General features: G+C 35.9%; 2 protein-coding genes across 2 annotated transcripts in view; both read left to right on the forward strand.

The window, feature by feature from the left end:
• The window catches only part of LOC115441797, a 42,536-nt gene extending 36,340 nt beyond the window's left edge, over positions 1-6,196 (forward strand). Inside the window, exons 14-20 of the mRNA XM_037437178.1 lie at positions 54-308; positions 753-875; positions 1,281-1,468; positions 1,812-2,027; positions 3,003-3,190; positions 4,205-4,317; positions 6,016-6,196. Of these exons, the coding sequence (XP_037293075.1) occupies positions 54-308; positions 753-875; positions 1,281-1,468; positions 1,812-2,027; positions 3,003-3,190; positions 4,205-4,317; positions 6,016-6,171 (1,239 nt within the window). The 3' untranslated portion in view covers positions 6,172-6,196. The remainder of the gene's footprint in view (positions 1-53; positions 309-752; positions 876-1,280; positions 1,469-1,811; positions 2,028-3,002; positions 3,191-4,204; positions 4,318-6,015) is intronic.
• Positions 6,197-12,294: 6,098 nt separating this feature from the next.
• Positions 12,295-19,107, forward strand: LOC115441820 (toll-like receptor 2). Its single transcript, XM_030166734.2, has 3 exons — positions 12,295-12,559; positions 16,048-16,292; positions 16,744-19,107. Exons 2-3 carry the CDS (start codon positions 16,059-16,061, stop codon positions 19,069-19,071), a joined length of 2,562 nt encoding a protein of 853 aa, XP_030022594.2. The 5' UTR covers positions 12,295-12,559; positions 16,048-16,058; the 3' UTR covers positions 19,072-19,107.
• The last annotated feature ends 4,384 nt before the right edge of the window (positions 19,108-23,491 follow it).

Consider the following 23,491-nt stretch of genomic DNA (forward strand, 5'->3'; position numbering starts at 1 on the left):
CTGCCTGATGAGTTTATCAAACTTGACACCAACTGCTCAAATCTTAATTCCAGGTACACATCACAAACTTCGGCATCCCCCACCCAAACTACCAGTGCATCACGGTATTGCGCTGCCTATACCAGCGAGACCACGACGAGAAGCTGTGGGCCAAACTGCAGGCCCTCCAGTCACACTGTGAGGACAGGAAAGGCACGGAAAAATGGAATTATGATCGGAAGATGATAGCTGAATTCATCTGGAAGTTCTTTAAGCTAGATGGAACATTTAGCGAGGACGAGATTATGAAATGTTGCGGAATTTTACAGGTATGTCTATACTTACGTCCTTACTTGTATGAATTTAAGAGCCAGGGTTGCCCATCAATACTTGTAGCATTAAGGAGCGTACTAAAATACTATATTAGCTAAGACACTGCCAAGTTAAGATCAGCATCTTCAGATAGTCACTATATAATAAACCCATATTCACATCAGCTCAAAGGTTATCTCAAGTCACAGTACGTGATGAATTTTGACAGCAGTTTTATTTATCAAACAACTCTTAATTTACAGCTTATAATTCATACATTCATACTTATAAATATAAGAGTTATTAATACTGTTCGAATATATTTTTCATAGCGTGAAAATATTACGTATGTTACAAACTAATGACGTAATATCATCTTAATATCCCCTTATTGCATACAAAATATTTTACACACATGGTGCAGGTGAAGATCTAATCTAGATTCATTTGTCTATTTCCAGATCAATGGTCATGAAGTTCCTCTAATGGAGCCGGAGTATTTAGCAGTGTTCGACCGCATCTCGATGGTGGAACACAACTGCAAGGCCAACTGTAACAAGAGCTTTACTTCTGACGGACAAATTGTATGTATCAACTTTAAACACAAATTTTCGTGAACTCCGATCTCTGATCTCTATCCTCGGATATCCTCGAAGATCCAAACTCCGAGTTCTGCCTTTTGACCTTGGCCCTCCGACCGCTCCTGTCTCGTATTTACTACTTCAATTTTGACCGCTTACCTCGTACATTGGACCTACAGCCTCTATCATTACAACACACTTCTAACTCCCAGCTTGTCTTCTGTTTTCTGTCTTGCTCTTCAACATGTCATACTATGACATTCGACACATTATACATCAGATTTGTAAACTCTGACCTTTGTTATCTGATTTTGATCATTGTTTTCTAGATCCAATCATTCGCCCTCTGTCCTACGTCATCTATCCTCTGACACCCATAAAACTGTACATTTTTTTAAAAAAATTCAGATCCTCTGCGCCGGACAAGATATTCCCGCGTCTGCGCACATCACGGTCTGCTACACCGACCCGCTGTTTGGCACGGAGGGCCGCCGTCATCACCTCGCAGACTCCAAGTTCTTCGAGTGCTCATGCGAGCGGTGCAGCGACGTCACTGAGCTGGGCACTATGTACAGCGCTGTTAAATGCAAGAAGAAGTGAGAAATTCTTTTAGTACATGTTAGATAAGTCAAGGACATAATATAATACTGTAATGGATCAGAGGAGAACTTTTGTAATAAAGAAGAAAATCTGGTATAGTAATAACACGACGACGTCGACAATTCATATTAAAGCTTGTTTCTATTTGATTTTACGATTCAGACGAAATCATTTTAGTAAGGATAATATGGAAGTCAAACGCATAATATTATTTCATCTTGTAATGCATCTTGCATGGAAAAATAGGGCGTACTAAATTAAATTATGTGATTTACCAGGAAATCTAAGGGATTGCCACTGTCACATTATAAACGTATGCAACCTATTTTTTAATTGCAGAGGATGCAAAGGCTACCTCCTCCCAGAAACCTTCATGGTCCCGATCTTGCACAAGACAAAGAACCCAAACCCAGAGACCAGGAATCTGGACAACAAATTCTGGAACTGCAACAGCTGTAAAGACTCGGTGTCGGACGCTATAATACAGCAGCTATTGCAGGATATAGGGAAAGAGCTCAGTGCCATGCCGAAGGACGACGCTGATGCTTGTGAGAGGTACGGTTTCTTCTTTCTATCATTTCTTATCCTTAATATAGGGAAAATACAAAACACTACACAAGAATGTTATGGTTTGATATCAAGCGCTTTTGACATATCAATTATAGCTCAAAATGTATTTATTTGCAGATGTTCTGGTTAAAAACCTTTATTTAAATTGTAAAATCAGTAAGATATTTAGTTTGAGGATGGACGATATGATTTCGAGGCATTACCATTGCCTATAAACAGTCAGATAAATCGGATAATTTTAGCTTTTAAAAAAAGAAATTGAGAATTAAAAAAAAGGAAAGTGAATCACGCATAAAAATGTTAATTGTTATCACTTTTATTGCAGAATCGAGTTAAATAGAGTAAATTAAATTAACGTGTTCAAACATTTTATATATCAACGTAAGTGGTGGACGGGCAGAGTGGAATTAAAAGAATTATATGCACACGTGAATGATCTCCGTCTACAATTAACACATCTCTCAGTCACGTGGTTAACTGCCAAAAATAGACTCTTTACATTCACGATTCGAGATAAAGTAAAAACTAAGTGTTTGTATGCCAGTAATACTCATTTCTGCTCACCGCTCACGTCACAAGATAGCCCCGTGTCACCTGTAATAATACTAAGCAAAAATGAGCTGAAAATAATAAAATCATAATATTAACCCTGTATTGTATATTATCCCACTGCTGTGCACGAGACTCCGCTACTACTGCAAAAAATTTAGGTCTTAGTCCACCACCCTGGCCTAGTACTGGTTGGCAGAATTCTTTTACCTTCGAAGTTTTTCTTTACCGTTGAAGCATAAGGTGATCGTTCGCAAAGAATACTTATCTTTAAAGAAGTGAGAGGTGCGTACCCTTAGGTTGTATGAATTTTCAATCCTGAAAAACAGTACAGTTAACCAAAGTTTTTCTAATTTTAAACTTTATACTTTTAGATTATTTTAATAAACCACTGTTTAATTTGTATCCCAGGTTCATAGAACACTGTGGTAGCTACCTCCACCCATCCCACTACTACATGACGGACGTGAGCATCGCGCTGGCTCAGCTGATAGGTCAGCAGCAGGAGGACGGCCTGACCACTGTCTCGGACGACAGGCTGTTGCTTAAGACACAGCTGTGCAGGAAGATCGCTGATCTACTGGAAGTATTGGCGCCAGGTATTCACAAACACCCACAAAAAATAGAATTAATTATTCGAAGACTTTGCTATCATCGACTAGTATGCTACCATTTTGCTATCATCCACTGCTGAACATAGGCCTCCCCTAAAGATTTCCAGACGGACCGAATGAAAGTAAATAAAATCTAGTTATATTTTGAATATTATGTTTGAAGAATTTGGCTCGCAATCCAACTTGGAATAGCAAAAAGAAGAAGGCACTATCATTAATACCCACGTTATTATCAAACATTGCGACCTTGTACATTATACATCAAACACATAAACTACACAGCATAAACCTACATAATAAAAATGATATACAGAGACTTTAAAAGGTTAGTCTTGTATAATCTTTGTTTATATGAGATGTTCTTATACATTTTATGTTTAACTACTATACACCTTCGAAATGAATAGCAGCATTTATTTATTGTAGATCAGAAGAACTGTCTGTAGTTTCACATCCATTACTACTATTCCTAGCTTTCATGTCTAGGCTATGTAGTAGGTTCCTCGTATGGAAGATTCCGTCTGTGAAGATATCACCGAGTCGACTTGTTTGCTGATGTGAAGTAGACGGTACGCGAATGCTATCATGCAGCATCCTTATGTAGCATTATGTTATAGTTTCAAAGATGTTATGGCCAATGTGATTAAGCGCCTTAAAACTAGCTTAGGATATCAAGCATAGTTTCTTGTCTCGCAGTATTTTGCTAAAGAATATGGTTATTTGACAAAAATCGCTTAAAGCCATAAACTGCCGCTTCTATCTATGTCTTTTGTATGTCTGTTTCTTATTTCTCCATTGTAAGTGCGTGCACAATAAAATAATATATCTATCTACCTGAGTGGAAGAGTTATTGGTTATAGTTATTCGTTGCATTTACCATGAAGCGAAAAACTTCTGTCTTGTAGTCTGGGATTTTTTCTGTTATAAATATCCGTTACTTTTCTCAGTTATCTAGAAATCTGATAACTCGTTTTACTAATATTACAAATTATATTTCAGCTGAGACCCGACTTCGTGGAACGATACTGTTCGAGCTGCACGCGGCTATAGCAGAGACCGGCAGAAGACGATCCCTGACAGAAGGTCCCATGGTGATGTTGGGATATGTCACGGTAAGACCTCACTGTATTTTGTACTGCACTTGTTTCATCCCAGTTTTTCGGTTTTAAAATTAATTATTAAAGCTTAACGGCTTTAGTAGTTCAACTAATGTACCTAGAGTTTGAAATAGTTGATTCAAAACCAACTCTTTGTTGACTTTTTGTAGGGAATGATCTATTAGTCTAATCAACCTTTCCTTGTCTATTTGTTATGGACACCTAGATAATGAAAGGTTGATTCCAGGCCTAAGTTTCGCCGGCATTTTTTTCTAGCGTTTTGCAGCCAGACAGCAGGTCAGCGTGGTGGAGTAAGGCCTAATTCCTCTCCGTAGTATAAGAGGCCCGTGCCCAGCAGTGGGGCAGTATATAATACAGGGATGATATTATCATTATTATTTGCAGAAACCATTTTCATTAACTTTTACGCCTAACTTTAGTTCCCTGTAGGAGACGAAGTATCTGCCAAAGTATTAGAAAAGTTCACACCGTCAACTGCTCTTATTCAGTTGCATAAAAAGAGATTGTAACTAACCATCTCAACAGAGCGGGACACAGATATACTATTTGCATAAAGTTATTTATAGGTGGCATCCGAACAAAGTTGTACGTGTCTGAGTGAAGTGGAGCGCCGCTCGCTCCAGTTACTGTCCTGCCGAAACACTGACACTAATTGCATGTAAACGATTGTAATGTGTAGTGCTTCTCGCCGTCGATGAAGTTTTTAATAAACTATAAGGCTTAGGGCCTGTTCCACAAGTTTTAAATAAATTTCACTTGACAGTTATCGTATTAAAGAGCTAATGCAGATAGTACTCATTTATTTGGGAGTATAAATTAATGTGATTATTGTATTTAGTTTCTTTTTTCTAATCGTAACAATTTGCTACTCGGTAGTTTATCACACTGTTGTTCTCAAATTGTTACATTCAAAATATTAAATATACTTAATTATTTTGTTGGAGCACTGACTACCGATTAGTTAGCTTTCGGTTCCGCAGCAAGATGAACCTAATATTGCTATGAGTTTAAAAACTATCGCATGATATTCGTTGGGCAAAATTAATGCAGTGGAACTCCTGTCTAGCCTTTAATAATTAATGAATATTAAATTTTTGACTAGCTACTAGAGTAACTGTCAGTTTCATAGTAGTGAAATGTCTGTGAACATCAAGTTGACTGCGATTTTCAAACGCTCGAATAAGATTATTGCGTACTTCTTTACGACGGTATAATTATCTAGTTTCGCCATAATCGAATTACCTTTCCGTGACTTGGCAGAATCCTGACAGCATAAATATAAAAATTACACTCGAGAACAGAGAAATCTATGTAAGAGTGGGTAAAAGTTGTTTATGCAGTAATAAAATTGAGACTTACTTAAATAAAAACGTGTAAAATAAAATATTTTTACTTGACACTGTAGATTTAATGTCTACACTGTTTTGGTCAGTCACTAAAGGTATTTTAAAAAAAATAAATAAAGTTTACTATAATGGTATCCTATCCTTCCAGCGTCGGGGTGTTTTTGCGATTAAACGGAATAGTTAAATAGATTTAGCTGTTTAGCGAATAAATAACGAACTTCTAGAACTATATATTTTATAGGGTAATTTTGGGTTCACTCCGGCTTAGAATATTAAAGCGAACATAGCCAAAACCAAAATCTAATTAAAAACTTAAACATGTATTTACAAAATTCCTTCCTTGTAGGAATCGAAGAAGGTCCTCCTGGAGTCAGCGGTGCTCCTCCGCCACGAGCCGCCAGAACTGCCCGAGGGTCGTCTGTCGCAGCAGGCCAAGATCAACCTCATGCAGATGGAAGACCTCATCAGAACCATGTCCAATGCGTTACCGTCACCCTTGTAATCAATAATAAAGAGTGTTTCTGTAATTTGTGATTTTATTAGCCTACAGTTTCTGTGTGTCACAGCTGAGCTGTATATTTACATAAATGAGTAAAGTATTAACATTTAGGAATATGTTAGGCCGCTTTGTACAGGTCTGTCTAGAAATCCTAAGAGGAGGCCTATGTTCAGTTCACTTCACGTTGCTGATGATAATGATAATGGGCAGGCTGGATCAGGGTCATACAAGAGTAATAGTAAACTGTAGTGAAGTAACAGCTTTCAGTTGCTTTTCTTGTGGTAAATATTTTCGGAGACTCAACACCCAACTTTAGTAATTCCTATTTATTTTCTTTACATCGCCAGAAAGTCAATGACATTTTGTAGTTTAAGTACATGTTAATAATAAGTAGTATTAGTCAATTCTGAGCGTAAGAATTGAAATACACATTATTCAAAGTTCATTGCTCCTTTATTCCTATATTACACAAACAGTTGAGAACCTGAGTAAGAAAAAAACAATTACAAAATAAAATAAATCCAATTATGTAATATAAAGTTTATACAACTATACCTGAGTGGGACTTACCCACGGCTCTTTATTTAAAAGATTTTCCCCGCAAAATATTTTACACAAGTGTCTCTCATCATCTTTCTATTAATCTATGTGATAGAAAAGTTGAACTCCTTTTTAATCACATAGCGAACATGGAGTCTGAGATGATTAAAGTTCATATAAAGGAGTAGAAAAACATTAAATTTATGTATAAAATGCTGTACAAATATATTAAATTCGACTGGACGACCTGTATCTATAGAGACATCTCAAGAACTACAATGAATTTACATGCGTAAGTCCAGTTGGGAGAGAAATATTTCGACCTGCTTTCACTTATTTCAGATTATCTTATCGTGTACATGGAATTTGTCATTGTAACGGTGGGCGATTTTATTTATTAACAATCATAATCTCGGTTTTGTTTGTTTGCAGTGAACATTGTCCCTCTTACGAATAATTTTGTAATCTCAATAAGACTATAGCTAATTACGAAAGATTAGTTATCTCTTCTCTTAGCAGTCTCCATGAGAAATAATACCGTGTTCGATACCGTCGAAACATTAATTTGGAATAAACTAGAATCTGGAGGACGATAAATAGCAGTAGTGCCAATGGACCCTATGTTTCGGTATTAAACACCAGATATACCTGCAAAATCTACTGGTGGTAGGTCTCTCATATGTGAGAGTCCGCCTGCATAAGTACCACTGCAATGTCTTTTTCTGCCGCCAAGCAGCAGTGTGTAGTCACTATTGTGTCCCGGTTAGAAGGACATTGTAGCCAGTGTAAAAACTGGACATAATGAGACTTAACATCTCATGTCTCATGATGACGAGTGCAGTGGAATACCGAACCATACTTTGTAATTCAAGGTGTTGGATGGTGTTTCTGCTGTTTATTGGCGGTCGTATCGCGTACCATCAGGCGAACGGCAAATTTGTCTTGTCATTCAAACCGATAATAAAAAATTTTGTCAACTATTAAAGTTATAGTATAATTATAGGTTTAGTTTGAAGGATTGTACGTAATCCAATTACTAAGCATTATTGGCTTTTTGATGTCTCACTATGACTCGCAGAGTAGTTTCTTGTCTTGTATGTTATCATATAGTCATTCAACGCGCGTCTCATGATTAACAATACACACAAGTGGCAACGTGGTTAATTAGATGTCTAGTATGCGAAAAGTGGTTTGTACATCCACCACTAAAATGTCTATTGCCGCTTCTAAGCAACAGTGTTCAAAGCACTGTTGTATTTGGCTAGAAGGACATTTTAGCCAGTGTAATCTATACTATTATATAAAGCAGAAGTGTTTGTTTGTTTAAACGCACTAATCTCAGGAACTAACAGAATCTATATTATTATAAAGCTGAAGATTTTATTTTTTGTTTTTTTGAACGCTATAATCTCAAAAACGACTGCTACTACTAAACCGATTTTTTTCAATAATAGAAAGCATTTCTCCTGAGTGCTTTAGGCTTCCGGGAAATTATAAAACGCTACTTTTTGAGAAAAAGCTAGTACTAAATATACTGACACTTTAATAAATTCAAAAGAGTTTCAAGTTGTTTATAGGCCTTGTTACCTTTACTTTTAGTCGAACAATATGTATCATTGTTCATATTATGTTCAAAGTTTAACTAACTGTATCAAAATTAATTAGGTCACTATCGGTGGCCACAGCCAATGAAACAGGAAACGTATTTTATCAATGAATGCAACCGCTATAAGATCTCCGATTATAACAGCACCGAAACATTAAAATATTAAATGAGAACAAGTACTCGATTATATTTTAGTACATGTGACATTTAAAATATTTTTAACTTCCTTCTTACATCTATAAAAAATCATAAAAATGTACTGTTTGATTGTCATTTCATAATAAAAGATTTTTTATTAAGTTCACGTGGGTATTTTTACATAATGTGCGCAGCCGCATGTAAACGCTAGTCTGAAATTAATGTAACCGCCAATTTTTATCTTCAGTTTCCTTTATAAAGTTGTAATCTAAAGTACCCAAGTAATTAAATTTAAAATGTTTATTTTGCCGGCGTTCTTTTGAAGATAAATAAGCGAATTAAAACAATTCGTGCACTAATTAATAATAATATCAGCCTTGAAATATATACTGTCCCATTGCTGGGCACGGGCCTCCTTTACTACTGAGACAAGTTAGTCCTTAGTCCACCAGCTGGTCTAGTACGGATTAGTAGACTTCACACACCCTCAAAATTCCTATAAAGAATTTTTCAGGTATACCGATTAAAACAAGCGATAATTTATAAAGAACACACACATCATTTTAGAAAAGCTAGAGATGTGTGCCCTGGGTTTGGAACTTGCGAACATTCGTCTCGGCAGTCCGTTCCACACACAACTAGTCTATCGACGGTTATTTGTGCAATGCTGGGATAAAGTCTGCAATTCTGTTCGAGGAAGCTGATGTTTCAAATTGCAACGTTTTACTATAACTGTTAACACAGATTAAAAACAGATTTTTATGTTATGCATTAATTTATATTTTCTAATTCAGTACAATTATTTTTACATAGATTCCGAGAAGTGCGAATGTAAAAGCTGGTTTAAGTTTCTGGGACAGAAGTAGGTAATAAGATCGACACCAGTATTGGACCCAATGATCAGGAGATATGCAAACATTTGTTTCCAGTATTGGTGTTTTCGGACCGCGCTCCTCATACCTTTGTAGTTCCGAAATCTTTATCTTTCAGAGAATGTATTTTATTTTAACTTACAAAAAAATCGTTTTAAAAAATTGTGATTATTTTATAGAAAGGTAAATTCTTAGTTAGGTAAAAAAAATATTCATTAAATAAGCAATTTGAATGATTAATTTAAGTGATAAAGGCGCGTTGACGATGGTTTTCTGAGTAATCGAAAGTTGTACTTTCTTACAAAACATTGCTTTACGAATACTATGAAGTATGAACATTAAAACTTGGAGAAACTTTAGCTAGCAATTAGTATTTACAAATATTGACAATTAGTATGCGCGTAGTAGCATAATGCTATCTCTCTCACACATCTATTATTAATCCCTCAGCCATATCTGAAGGCTTATAAATATTATTATAAAAGAGTTTTACATACATTAACAGAGTATTCAGTAACATAAACTTTAGATAAAAACAATAAAAAGTCTAGTAAACTACAGAACGTAGTGTAAACTGTGAAACAATATCTAATCGCTGATAACGGTTTAGGGCCGTCATTATAAAATGTTCACTTCACGCCATTGGAAGATTTTTCTAAAATAAAAACATCTACTTCCTCTTGCGCTATTACAGTGGTGGGATTACAGGTTCGATCATCGGGTTGGGCAATCGATTTATATATATTCGATTGAGCCGAGCTTTTGCTAGCTCAGTGTTACATGGTTCTACGTTTTAATTACAATTTGAGTCATAAATCATAATGTGGTTCCATGTGTTCTTTATTAAAAATTACCAATAATCCTGAAAAAATTAAGAAGGAATCATTAAATATTATATTTCCGAAACGATATTATAGTTTATTTTTTTTTTTTTTTTTTGCTCTACACTATATATTTTAAGAAATTTAATATCTTCTTCCTTGTTTGAGTCTTTGTCTCAGTAGGTCCTACCGCATAACCCGAGGTTTTAGGGTAATACTTTTTACTGACTAGTCGGATGTTTACATTTTAAGTAGTGGCTATGATGTTATAAAAAAGTCTTGTTCAATGTTGCAAGTTTTTCGAACGGCGAAATTATTATTTTGCTACTAAAATTTCCCTTTGTATTCCAACCATCACAAATCGTAGTCTTTGTATTGTTTATTTCTAACTATCTTCGTGGTACTGGCTCACACGCAATTAGGTACTCACTGTTGACATAATGACTATCATGGCATTCATGGCGCCTAAATTCAAACACCGTTTTTGCGTCATTCGTTTATTTTGTATAAGAATTTCTATTACATAGTATTATGAAAGATAATCAATCTTTAAGGAAAACAATATGACGTTTTCTCATACATACAGTAGCTTATGCCTTTGTAACAAAAGCATTATAAACATCTTAATATTGAAATTAATCTAGTTTTACAGATTTTATCGATATTTTTTATTTTATTTTTCTGCCGACATTTCTTTTTATTTATTAGGGATTACCAACAAAATTTACAATATTACATAAAAATAACTAATACAAAAAAATCTAGACTTATTGCAATTCTAATAACAGGCAACCATAACATGCGCAAGATTAGGTCACAAGTGTAACATTTAGTTTTCAAACCAAGTGTAACATTAAGTTTTCGGACAACGAACACCTCAATCCGCTCTTTGACTACACAATACAGCAAAGCCTTACAAACATACGGAAAAAATAAAATTAAAAACCGTAATAAAATCCTTAAAATTAGTTTAGTTTCAAATTTCGACGTTCGCGTAAATGTAACAAAACATCTTAATAATCTGTCGCAGTAGAAAATCGGGTTTATAATCTAAATTTTATCTTGAGGAGGCCAATAAAATAGATTTTAGAGCATAATCTAGGCTCTACAATTGTCCCGTAAGAAGACTTTAATGCGGGAAGGCCGAAGAGCAATAGCTAGTTATTATACACATAAGTACATCAAAATACATGGACGTAAACCCATAATATGTCTTCACTGTCAATGTAAACACACTCAAAACAAATAATTTCGAATTAGACAATCATTAGCGGCTCGTACACCCGGATTTTGATTAGTGAATGGTAAAACCCCTATTATGATGAAGCGATAGCTGCTTATATCAAAACTTTATCTTTTGAACTTGTATTGTGTCATTAATGCGGCCTTTATAATAATAATATCAGCCCTGTATATACTGTTCTACGACTGGGCACGGGTCTCCTCTACTACTGAGGGGGATAAAACCTTAGTCCACCACGCTGGCCCAGTGCGGATTGATAGACTTCACACCCTCAAAATTCTATAGAGAACTTTTTAGGTATGCAGGATTCCTCACGATGTTTTTTTTCACCGAAAGCATGCGATAATTCACATAATTTTAAAAAAGTCAAAGGTCGTCTCGGCAGTCCGTTCCACATCCAACAAGGCTATCGCACCTAAAATCTATATATAGCGAATAGGAAGAACGTACGTAAATACCTGAATTCTTACAGAAACTGGGAAAAGGGCAACTGCAAGATCTGGACCGTCAAGTTTGTTAAACGTCCCGAGATAATATAAGGATAGAAAATAAGGGGTCCTAAGTGGCATTCACTACGAAAGATTTTCGCTTTATATCTCCTTGAACAATTAATCCCGGATCACAAATTACTCTCGATCAAAAGTGTAAATTTTCCCCCACACTCCTCGCCTCACTGCCAACACATTGTCCGCTGCCCTATGAAGGCTGTATTTGCTAACACTAAATAAACGAAGGATTAGAAATCATAAAAATCATCTAAAATTCAGTTACCCTACCAAAATATAACCTTTCCCAATCTTTCCACTGCGCAAAGTCAAGATATCATCATATCGCCAACAAACTTCAGTGCCTCTAATTAGGATATTGTCGTGATTTCACGTTATCTTATGTTATCACTCTTAGATAATAGGTGAGCGGATGACGACGTGCGGTGTGGACGTCGGGTCACGTCTCAGTTTAAAGCAAAAAGTCGCCGGGTCAGGATCGAAGTCATCCATCTTGGTCAGGACATTTACGCAAACATTAAGACGTGCGTGGATTAAGTGGTTTTTAAAAATGTGATTTGTGAAATAACAATATGTGACGTCAACAAAATGGCGCATGTTTGAAGTATCTATTTGTAGGAAATAATTTTTGTCCGCCCGCGCCGGAACACCTTGGGACTCTGAAGGTTTGTGTGTTTTGTGAATTTGTTTAACGTGTTGCGGTTTATTGTTTATCAACGTTACGGCGCTCGGTATGGAAATTATGGTTTTATATAATACAGAATATTACACAGAAATAAATAAAATACATTTCGAAAAGAAACGTCTGTAAGCTTTTAGGGAGTTTGTGCAAATATGCATTAAAATCAAACCGCGTCTAAAAATACTTTTACTAAAACTGCTACATACTGCTCAATTCCCAATTACTAATACTCACAATCAAGATGTATATTACATGAAAACTAGCCTATTTAAAAACAAATTAGCATCATAACCAGATAAACACTGCGAGACCTCTAATCATCAGCAATGAAACCTAGGCTTAAAATATCCCGTGATCATTAAGGCTGCAGTCTTCGAAACGTCAGAAAAAAATTACAATATGAAACATCCCGATAAAATTCTAAAAATAGTTTAATTTCAATTACATTCGCGTAAACATAAGTAATCATTAACAATAATTTATTTTATTCTGTGCCTATTAGTCAATCGATTGCAATTAGAACTTTATTCTAAATACAATTTTAATAACAGTTCAGTCCATTCATTGACAGGACTTTGCCACAAACCGAGTTAACGGCAAAGTTCCTTCTCAATTTGTATAACACTGTCATCACCATAAACGTACTCCAAAATCAGGTCTTACCATCGTGTTCAATCGCTAACATGTCGTGTCAATAGTAAAGAGATGCTAATAAATACGTACGTGTACAACGCCATCCAAAATCCAAACATTTCTATTATAAATCTAAATAAATCACATTGGGTTTGAGGCTTTTACTGCCGGCCAAATCGTAAGGCTGTCATGATGGACGAAGGCCTCTCAATAATAGAAAATACCCGGGCAGACTGTCGTATTTAGACCGAATATCTTGCCTCCGCGCCCGTACTGTGAATCCAATAAGCCAAGATGAATAGTGACATATTATATTTAATTACTTGCAGTGACAGTCCAGTCTATGGGAACACCATCTCTTAAATCCATAACGAAATTAATCAGATTATAGAATAAAAGTTAGAAATGTTCATCATGTACCATATGGTGATGACGTTTTTAAGAGCTCAAACACATTTGCCTACATCTATCTAGCAGGGCTAATAGCATAATAAAATACCTAAGCCCTGTCGTGTTTACGTTTAGAAGATGTAGCCAGTGCAATTAGTTGGCATCTATTGCCAGAAGCCCAGTACTACAACTCAGTTTTCGCAAACTACGAAGCATGCAAAGATCATGCACCAGATATATCACAAGCTCTTGTTAGAACAAGGTCTCTTCGTTTGATGTTTGTTCATAAAACAGATTATCCACCTGGTAGGCAGCAACAAACGTTTGAAAACACATTAGAACCAAACCAAACGCCCTATCTACCCTTTGTAACTACAAACACAAATGTGTTGGTTTGGTTGGCATGGGTGTGGTTTCGACATAATGCCTTAGAGTGATACGAGCAATACTGTTCCAAGTTATAAGTACATTGAAAAACATCGTTATAACACTATTACTACTTATTATGTGCAAGCTTGGCGCCTGGTCAAACCAACTTATATGTGGAACGTTTCCCCCGAATATCCCTATATATTTATTAATTAAATGTTAAGCTAAACATTGTAGAAACTCGTTTATTGAATAAAAGTAGTGCTAATCATTGCAATGCTTATGTGTGAATAGTTTTCACACGTTTTCGTATACGTAAATATTAAGTAGTATGAGGTTTTTATTGAATCCTCTTAGGAAAACCCACAGTGACACTTTTACTTGATGGTAAGTCTTTCGTATGTAATTCATAGATAGGTAAGCATCATTGTTCTTTCAGTGTTCCGATTTGAAGGAAATTACAGCAAATTATTAGATGGTATAAGACCTAACACCTAACGTCTCATGACAAGCATTTTTCTAGCAAAGCTAATCAGCGTTATGAGACTTAACACGTAAAGTCTCATGACGAGCATTGTTCTAGCCAATACTTTCAATCAAAGTTTTTATGGAATTGCTACTATTTTTGTGTGGTCTAAAAGGTCCCTAATAAGGCGCCGAATAAGATCCCACTGCTGGACAAGGGCGTCCTTTACTACTGAGAGGGATTAGGCCTTAGTCCACCCCGCTAGTGTAGTACGCATTGGCAGACTTCACAAACCTTCAAAATTCTTATAGAGAACTTCCCAGGTATGCAGGTTTCCTCTCGATGTTTTCCTTCACCGTTAAAGCAAGCGATAATACACATAAGTTTAGAAAAGTCAGAGGCGTGTCTTGGGTTTGAATCTGCTGTCATACGTCTCGACAGGCCGTTTCGCTATCAACTAGGCTACGCGCTTAAATGACTGCTGATTATTTATATATTATAACAGAGCCCACATTTTTCAACTTGTCGGCAGGGTTAGGGATGTAATACTGAGGAATCTCTAACACAAGAGTTGTACCATTATTTACCATACAAATGTAGTTAAAACTATCATGCGTAGTTTACTCTGACACGTCTCCAAGATTTATGCGGTACCTCCTTATCAGTTTACTTTGGCTGCAATGGGATTAATTCTGTTTTGATCTCTGATATCGTGTTTTCATATTACATTCACTAGACTTTGTTGTCGTTTGTTTAGGTTTGTTTTTGGACAATTATAGCAACTAATATTAGGCGAGTGGTTTGATCATATTGTTGTTCACATTTATAACAAAAAATATAAAAAAAAGACGCTTAATTTTACGTTCCCGCCATCTTTGAAGCATAAACCAACCTGTTACCAATATATCGATCCACCCATCCATATTGAAACATGCATTAGAGTTTATATGTGGGCCTAGACTAGTTAACCGAAAATCTTAAAAACCAGCTGGCAAGCCTTCTATCGTAGTACAAATTCGAATCCCAGATATAACTAGGTATAATATTTTCGAAATGATTGGTCTGAAGCATAGAATCTCATGATCCTAACCCTAAAGTAAGCTTATAGATCAATAAGGAGTCTTCAGACAGAATTAATCATTTGTTACTGATCAAAGAGCCTTCAATGCGTTATTAAATAACGGTCCCTGCTGGCCCCAATATAGTCTCAGATTGTATTAGTTCATTACCCGTACAGTCGATAATATAAATTTTGTTGAACGCAATAATTGATTTTTATTCACAAAATCCACATTAGAACATAAAGTATGTTTGCAAAATCGTACAAAATTCCGCGCAAATGAGACGATTGTCATAACAACTTACTACTCAAAACATTTTCTTAATAACTCTGTTAGCTTTCACAACGTAATAAAAATAAAATAAACACATAACACAACATCAGCTCAAGTCGGTTCACGTTAGTATTTTAACTTGCCTATCGTTCTATCTGGTCAATGTTGTGCATTAGACGTCTTCCCTATGATCCAGGTTCTATTAAATATTGCGACTCTACTTGTTCTTTTAGAGATAAAATTGATATAGTCTACAGCTAGATTTCTTTACTTTTTCAGCTGACGCTGATATGCTGTTGATCCGATATCTGTGGTTATTGTTATGCTACGCACAATATGCTCGGGGCAATCTCATCGACTTTTATGAGGAGCTCAATAACGAGTTCCTCTACCCTCAAGAGAAGACCGAGGAACTACCTATCGAACTGGAGCCCGACCGGGAATCTGGTTGTCTCTGCAGAGCTAGCGAGAACATAAGAATCATCGTCTGTTTTGGGAATTATGGTTGCAAGAAATTCCCTAAGGTATCTTATATAAGTTTTTTATATAAAAAAGGTGTCGCTGTATTATACCTTATATCTTATTAGTAATTATCACGTGTGACCAGGAAGAATGGCGACATTACTCGCTACTTCGATACTGGAACAAAAGCTAGTTATACGTATTATAATGTCCATTAATTATATGGCCTACCTAGGTAACTCATGTAAATTGGAAAAGAGGAAAGTGTTCGTTGGGCGAACTGCATTATCAATGACCAAACTAAATTGTAACGCAGTAAAAATAGTAGCTGGCTTATCTATAAAGTAAAATAAAATCGCGTCTCCCAATTTCATAACAGCTGGTAAGGAAATTTTTAAGACGAGTAAATCCCTTTTAGTTCTGTTAGGCTTGGCATCCTATACCATTTTATCAAATGTCGGTGTTCATTTTACGTCGAATGCATGTTCAAAAGAAATTTATTTATTTTTTCAGGTCACATTACACAGTGAAATTTTAAAAGTACGGACCACAGTAATGGAAGAAATAGTCAGAGGGGACCTGGACAATCTCTCACACCTTCAAGTTCTGGAAATCGAAGCGAATCATCAGCTCAAATACATTGAACCAGGAGTCTTCCGCAATTTAACAAACTTGCGCCAACTATCTATATCTTACAACACTCTGCTTCATACAATAAACGACAAAATATTCGAAGGTCTCGTGAATCTCCATAATTTAACCCTAGTTAATAATGGATTCCACAACATAATGCAGCTCACGCCAGCATTCCACACAAGCTTACTACCTTCGCTCAGAGCTCTGGATATATCTGAAAATATTTTCGAAAGTATCCCAGAAGACGCTTTCCACCCCCTGAGAGGTACAAATCTGATGAAACTAGATCTTTGTTTATGTAGACTAGACTTTATACATAAAAACAGTTTTCTTCCTTTAAGAAATCTAAAAGAATTACGAATAGGTGAAAATGATTTAAATTCTACAATGATAAGCAATTTTCTTGTAAAAATGAAAGACGATGGGATCAATCTTATACACCTGGATCTATCCGGAATGGGTTTCAGAAAGCAGCCGCCGCGAAATCTCATGAATATCATTGCAACAACGACAATAAGAAGATTAATATTAGCTAAAAATCAGTTCGAGTATATATGTGACGATACGTTTCCTCGGATGGTAAATATAGAGCTACTGGACTTAAGAAAGGTCCTAGTTATAAACATAGGACCACAGGCGTTCAATCCTCATAAGTTTCCGAATCTCAAAGTACTGTTGTTGAGCGGCAACAACCTGCCTGGGATGCATAAAACTCCATTATCGGACCAACTGCTTCTTCTAGACTTGTCTGATAATAAAGGTAGTCCGACCAACCCGCTATATTACGATATAGATAGAGACACGTTCCTGCAAAGCAAGGAATTGAAAATTCTAAATCTATCATTTAATAGAATAAAAGCTATTTTTGATTATACATTCATAGGCTTGGAAAACCTACAAATATTAAGATTGGAGAACGGGACTTTATATCATATCGGAGATGGTAGTTTTAAACCCTTAAAGCGTCTCCAAATGTTAAACTTAGCCAATAATCCATTAGAAGCTAACAAAAACCTTACAAGCACAATGTTTGAAGGACTGAATGAATTAAAAATTCTGATATTACAAAACTGTGGCATAAAACGTTTCTACGACGACGACAATATATTTGAAATGATGCCGAACCTCACACATTTAATACTCAGAAATAATCAGATGTATTACATTACTGCTGAAATTTTGAAACCTCTTAAGCTGCTACAAGTTCTTGACTTGAGTGAAAACCTCCTGATATCGTGGTGGAAGCCATTATTCTTAGCTTCCGGCGTGAAGCCAATCAAATTGTATTTAACGAATAACAAAATATCACATTTTTCGATGAGTATGATTTACGATATAAGTTATTTGCTAGAGAACCGAGGCAACCAGACTGTAGAAATCAATTTTATGGACAATATATTTATTTGCGACTGCAGTTCTATGTACCAAACTCACCGTTGGCTACAAACTAATGGAACAGCGCTGCTTAGGCAATTTTTCTACAAATCTAACTTCCAATGCAGCAGTCCCGACGTCTGGGAAGACAAAAGGGTCGCAGACTATCTGTCCTCAATAAAGACATTACATTGTCTGATGTATGAGAAGATTACTAACGTAATGGTGCTAGTCTGGACAGCTCCTTCGATAGTAACAATAGGTCTAGTTATCATAATAGTGACTATAACTTATAAATATAGGATGTACATACGGTATTGGCTCTTTCTAGCGAAAATAGCGTTCGGTAGAAACTTCAAGAAGACTGCACCGAAACCAGAAACAAAATCGTATAAATACGATGCGTTCGTTTCGTACTGTAACGACGATAGAGAATTTGTAATGGACATGATAAATCAACTAGAGTCTCAACCACCGTACTTGAAGCTGTGTGTGTATGAGAGGGACTTCGAAATTGGTTCTTTTATATCAGAATCTGTCATGAACAGTATAAATGAGAGTAAATATGTTATTTTAATTATAAGTAATAGTTTTGCTAAATCACAGTGGTGTAGGTGGGAGACTCAGCTTGCAGAATATCACAGAATATTCTTAGAAGATGGGACGTCGTACGATCCTCTAGTTTTAATAAGAGTAGGTGAAGTGCAAAGTAAATATTTAACTACAACATTAAAGTATTTGTTGAAGACGAAAATATATCATTTGTGGGACGAAAGTAATCAAGAAGAATTTTGGACAAGGTTGAGAAATGTTTTGAAAAAGAAAGTGTAAATCGAATTTCGATTAAATGATGTTTTGTTACTTGAATACTCGTTTATTTAGGGCTGATTGAAATGGTGAGATAAAAATTATTCATGAGACTTAATATTAGTAACAAAAAAAAAACAAAAGTATGTATAAAATACAATAATTGTTTGGATAATTTATTCAATCAAGCTATAATTTGTCGATAGATAACTTTTATCTGACATTTGAAGTCGCAGCCCTTAGTTATACATCAATTGTGGAACAAACCTAATTCGTCATCATTCGCCAAGATACATTAGTTTAGGGCCGTATTAATAAATGTTTATAGTTTATTTATAATATCGCTCTGAACTGCGATATCAGCTGAGATGCTGTCAAATAAAGATCGGCATCTTGAGATAGTCCCTATTTAATACATCCATATTACATCAACTCATTTGACATTTTAAGTCATAATATGTGATAGTTTTGACAGCTGAGTTTTGTTTATGTGACTGCTTCGACTCAGCGAAGCAAAACTCTAAAATGACTGATCATGCCTGTTTTATTGGAAAGTTCGACACATTAGATGTCTACTTGAGATTTTACTCAACCTTGAGATTGATTTATTAATACGCCCCTAAAATTCGATTAAATCTTTAAATATCTGTAATAAGATATAAATAAAAAGGACTCTCAAGTTACAGTTATCTTGAATATTTTTACAAAGCAGTACACGCGAGAAACAGATGTCTCCAGTGAAGCAATTGAAATTCACAACCGCGAGCTGTCATAACAAGCTTGCGACACAATGGACGAGCTTCTGACACCGACGTTTCAAATGGCGTTGACACGAGTTTGCATGTTGGACTAGTTTGAACATGAGCGGGAAACGACTTAGCTTCCTTTTAAGGTAAATATACTTTGTAAATAGCCTAGGTGGTTGTGGAACGGACTGCCGAGACGAATCTCTGCAGGTTCAAAACCTAAGAGCACACACCTCTGACTTCTCTAAAATTATGTGCGTATTCTTTGTGAATTATCGCTTGTTTTAACGGTGAAGGAAAACATCTTGTGGAAACCTGCATATATCAGAAGTTCTCTATAGGAATTTTCTATGTGTGAAGTCTACCAATCCGCTCTTGGCCAGCGTGGTAGAATTAGTCCTAATCCCTCTCAGAAGTAGAGGAGACCCGTGACCAGCCGTAGGACAGTATATAATACAGGGCTGATTTTATTATTATATTTTGTAGCACGGCAATCGATGGTAATTAGTCATTATGGCATTACATAATGGAAAGCTATCGAACTTGGATTGGTATGCTATCGAACTTTTTATTTGGGGCACGACAAATTGGCCTCACTAAACGATCTTGAGTATTATAAAATATTAAAAACCAAGCAATCAAAATCTGGTGGTGACATTAATGACAGAAGCTTGGATGTGTGATTATGATATACTCAGAATAAATATAGTTATATATACCTTCAACGCCAATTTTCGTGATAGACATTGATAGAGTCAACTCTTGGGCCTTCTTACAGACTGCACATAACGTTAAATTTATTAGCACCTACTCGGCGGTTAATATGAAACAATAATTTATTGAAATAGATGCAATAATCGGCAGTCATTATAACAATAGCTTCAACAGGATACTAAAATGAATTCCACTTCGGCTTCATAGACGTCATTCAAACTTTTCACCTATGTGACGTTTTCTCACTAACTTATCGAATCTCTTTTTATAGCTTGATATGTATTGTCTGCGGAATATTGCATCTCAAATATATATTAAATGAATGGAACCAATTCCGGTCAAGCCACTACATTCGCTTGACCACTGCGACAATAAACAAAAAATGACATTACACAAAATGATACACTTTTATTAACCTTTTTATTTTACTTATAAGGCGTATGAAAGTGGCGCTGCGTTCGAAAGTATATTGAGAAAGTGCATCACAATAATCATCAGGCTCCCGATCGGGTTTCACCCACACCACTTTCTACATGTTGAGGAAAATCTTTGACGGCGCCAGGACGGCGGACAACCTACCATCAAATTGACTAATTACTTATTTTCACGTGTCGAGTGGTAGGTCTGTCATAAGCGAGATCTTGTCTGTGTAACCACTGTAGTTGACCGACGTGCAAAACAAAACCAAAACACGTCAAGCCTTTATACCTGAAGAGGTAGGCAGAGCTGCACCCAGGGTACCCATTTTGCGGTCTGTGTTCTATCCTATGATAGGGGATAATCTATAAATATACATAGTGACGTGCAGTAGTCTCAAAACTATTGTCTTGAATGAAGATTGATTACAAATCAAGAGTCCCTCAGCTAGCAATATGTATAACCTATAGCTGAACATGGGTAGTTGCTCGTTTGTTCCCCTCATGCTAATATACACGTCTTCATATTGTCACATTAAACACGCCGTGTACTGCTTAATTACAGGCTCATCCCACGCAGACTTTCTACTAAGTAGACATTACAGTACACATTAGCATGTCCTCAATATGTCTAGATGCAAGATAATGCAAGACGTCTGCCCGTACCCACAATATTTGCTTTAGCCTCTTACGCTTGTGGCCGACTGTTAAATTTATTTGCCGACCAACCTGTTCGACAGTCTGCAAATATTGGCAGTATAGAATATCTCTTGTCCTTATTACTTGAATTGAAGGAACATCTTGTTTTGCCAACGGTGGTTTTTTGTTGGACATGATTTCTAAATCTATTTGCATTAACTCTATGTTTAAAATAACAATACGATTCTGCGTATTCAATTCTAATCAAATATGACGCTGTACCACCGGCGTTGTAGGTAGCGTAACAGATATCTTTTTAAAGTAAAGCGACGGAGATCTCGCCTGTGGAGATCCAGTCTCAGGAAATAGTGTTGAGATATTCAGGTGTTACTCTAATTGGACACCAGATCCAGGACTCTAAACCATATTCCATTTATACTACAAGTACCGCCGCGACTACCCATAGATAACAGCACTGTTTCGAAACACTTATAGCTGTTAAGTCATTTAATACTAAGTATCGACCATAAATCCTAACATATTGCATCTGTTATCAAAATGACAATGCTGATTCAATCATCAGTACTCAAATATATGATATTTGAAATCGCCTCAATGCAACGCTTGAATAAGTTTAGAAACCAGAACAACTGTGAAAAACAGAAAATATTCATCAGCTCAACAGTGCACACTCAAAAATATTACACATGTTCAAAATACAAAATAAAATAAATAGGCCCAACTCTAAATTCCTTGGTCATTAAAACATAAATTAAAAGAGCTGGCCCCGAAATCTCACGCAGTGATATCGTATTCGTACGGCGCGCCGTCGAATTTGAATACGCTGGTGCGCGGCATCGCAATGACGGCCTCGCGGAGCCGAGTCTGCAGTGCGGCGTCATCTACATCTTCCTCGGCTTGAGCTTAAAACAGGGTGAACACGCTGAAAATAATGCAAAGGAGCCTACTTCTCTAAAACTGATTTACAAACATTATACAAGAAATTATATTCAATACGCGTAATCTTTTAGAAAAATATTTAAAATACAACAATATTTATTTATAAATAAACCACTTGAAATATATTGAGATATATTTATATTAGCGAACGAATTTTCATCGTATTTTAAACATAATAAAAATATGTATTTTTAATTGCTTCATCAAACTTTAATTGAATTTATTTCATATTTCATTTCAGGTTAAAGATATGCAAATTATCGTGTTATCGAACCAATAAAATTATCAAATAACACAAAAGCTAAAGGGCTTCACAAGAGACTTACAATATATAAAGTTAAATTTAAAATAAATACAATAATTAAAACAAACATTTGGCTGGTAGTGGAAATTTTCATTTCCCGTGAGAAAAACTCGTTATAATTTTAAACTAATTATCGTATCACCTGCTCTTGTGCACTCTATAATTACCATTAACCACTTTCCAGATAAATGAATAGTGAATACATTACCCACCTGTCGTATCTACCCAATATGACTGTATTTTTATAGTAGAAACTCGCTGTAGAGTTTTCTAGACTAGCTCGCCTGGAAGATTGATATTAAAGACACTTTTGCTGTTGAAATTCTTTTGGCTTGAGATTTCTAAGACTCCAGGAATAATTTTCCAAATCCTCATTTCTTCTCATAAATTACTGCGACGCAGTAATACAAATGCATTTTATTAATATCCCGCAACTCATTTCGGTACATTGCATTACTACAAAAATTGTCTTCCTAAACAGACAGTTCGAACCTATCAAAACGCATTCAACAATCTCGCCGATGTACATTAAAACAAAGCGATCAAGTGCGCGTAATTAACACAATTAGGCTTGCCTTTCGATTTTATCAGGTAGCTCGCTCTGCACCGGGCGCCATTGTTTTGGCGCGGGAGAAAACACCATCTTCATTGAAGATATCGTCGGT

The sequence above is a fragment of the Manduca sexta genome, chromosome 10 (assembly GCF_014839805.1).
Source record: "Manduca sexta isolate Smith_Timp_Sample1 chromosome 10, JHU_Msex_v1.0, whole genome shotgun sequence".
Taxonomy (NCBI): domain Eukaryota; kingdom Metazoa; phylum Arthropoda; class Insecta; order Lepidoptera; family Sphingidae; genus Manduca; species Manduca sexta.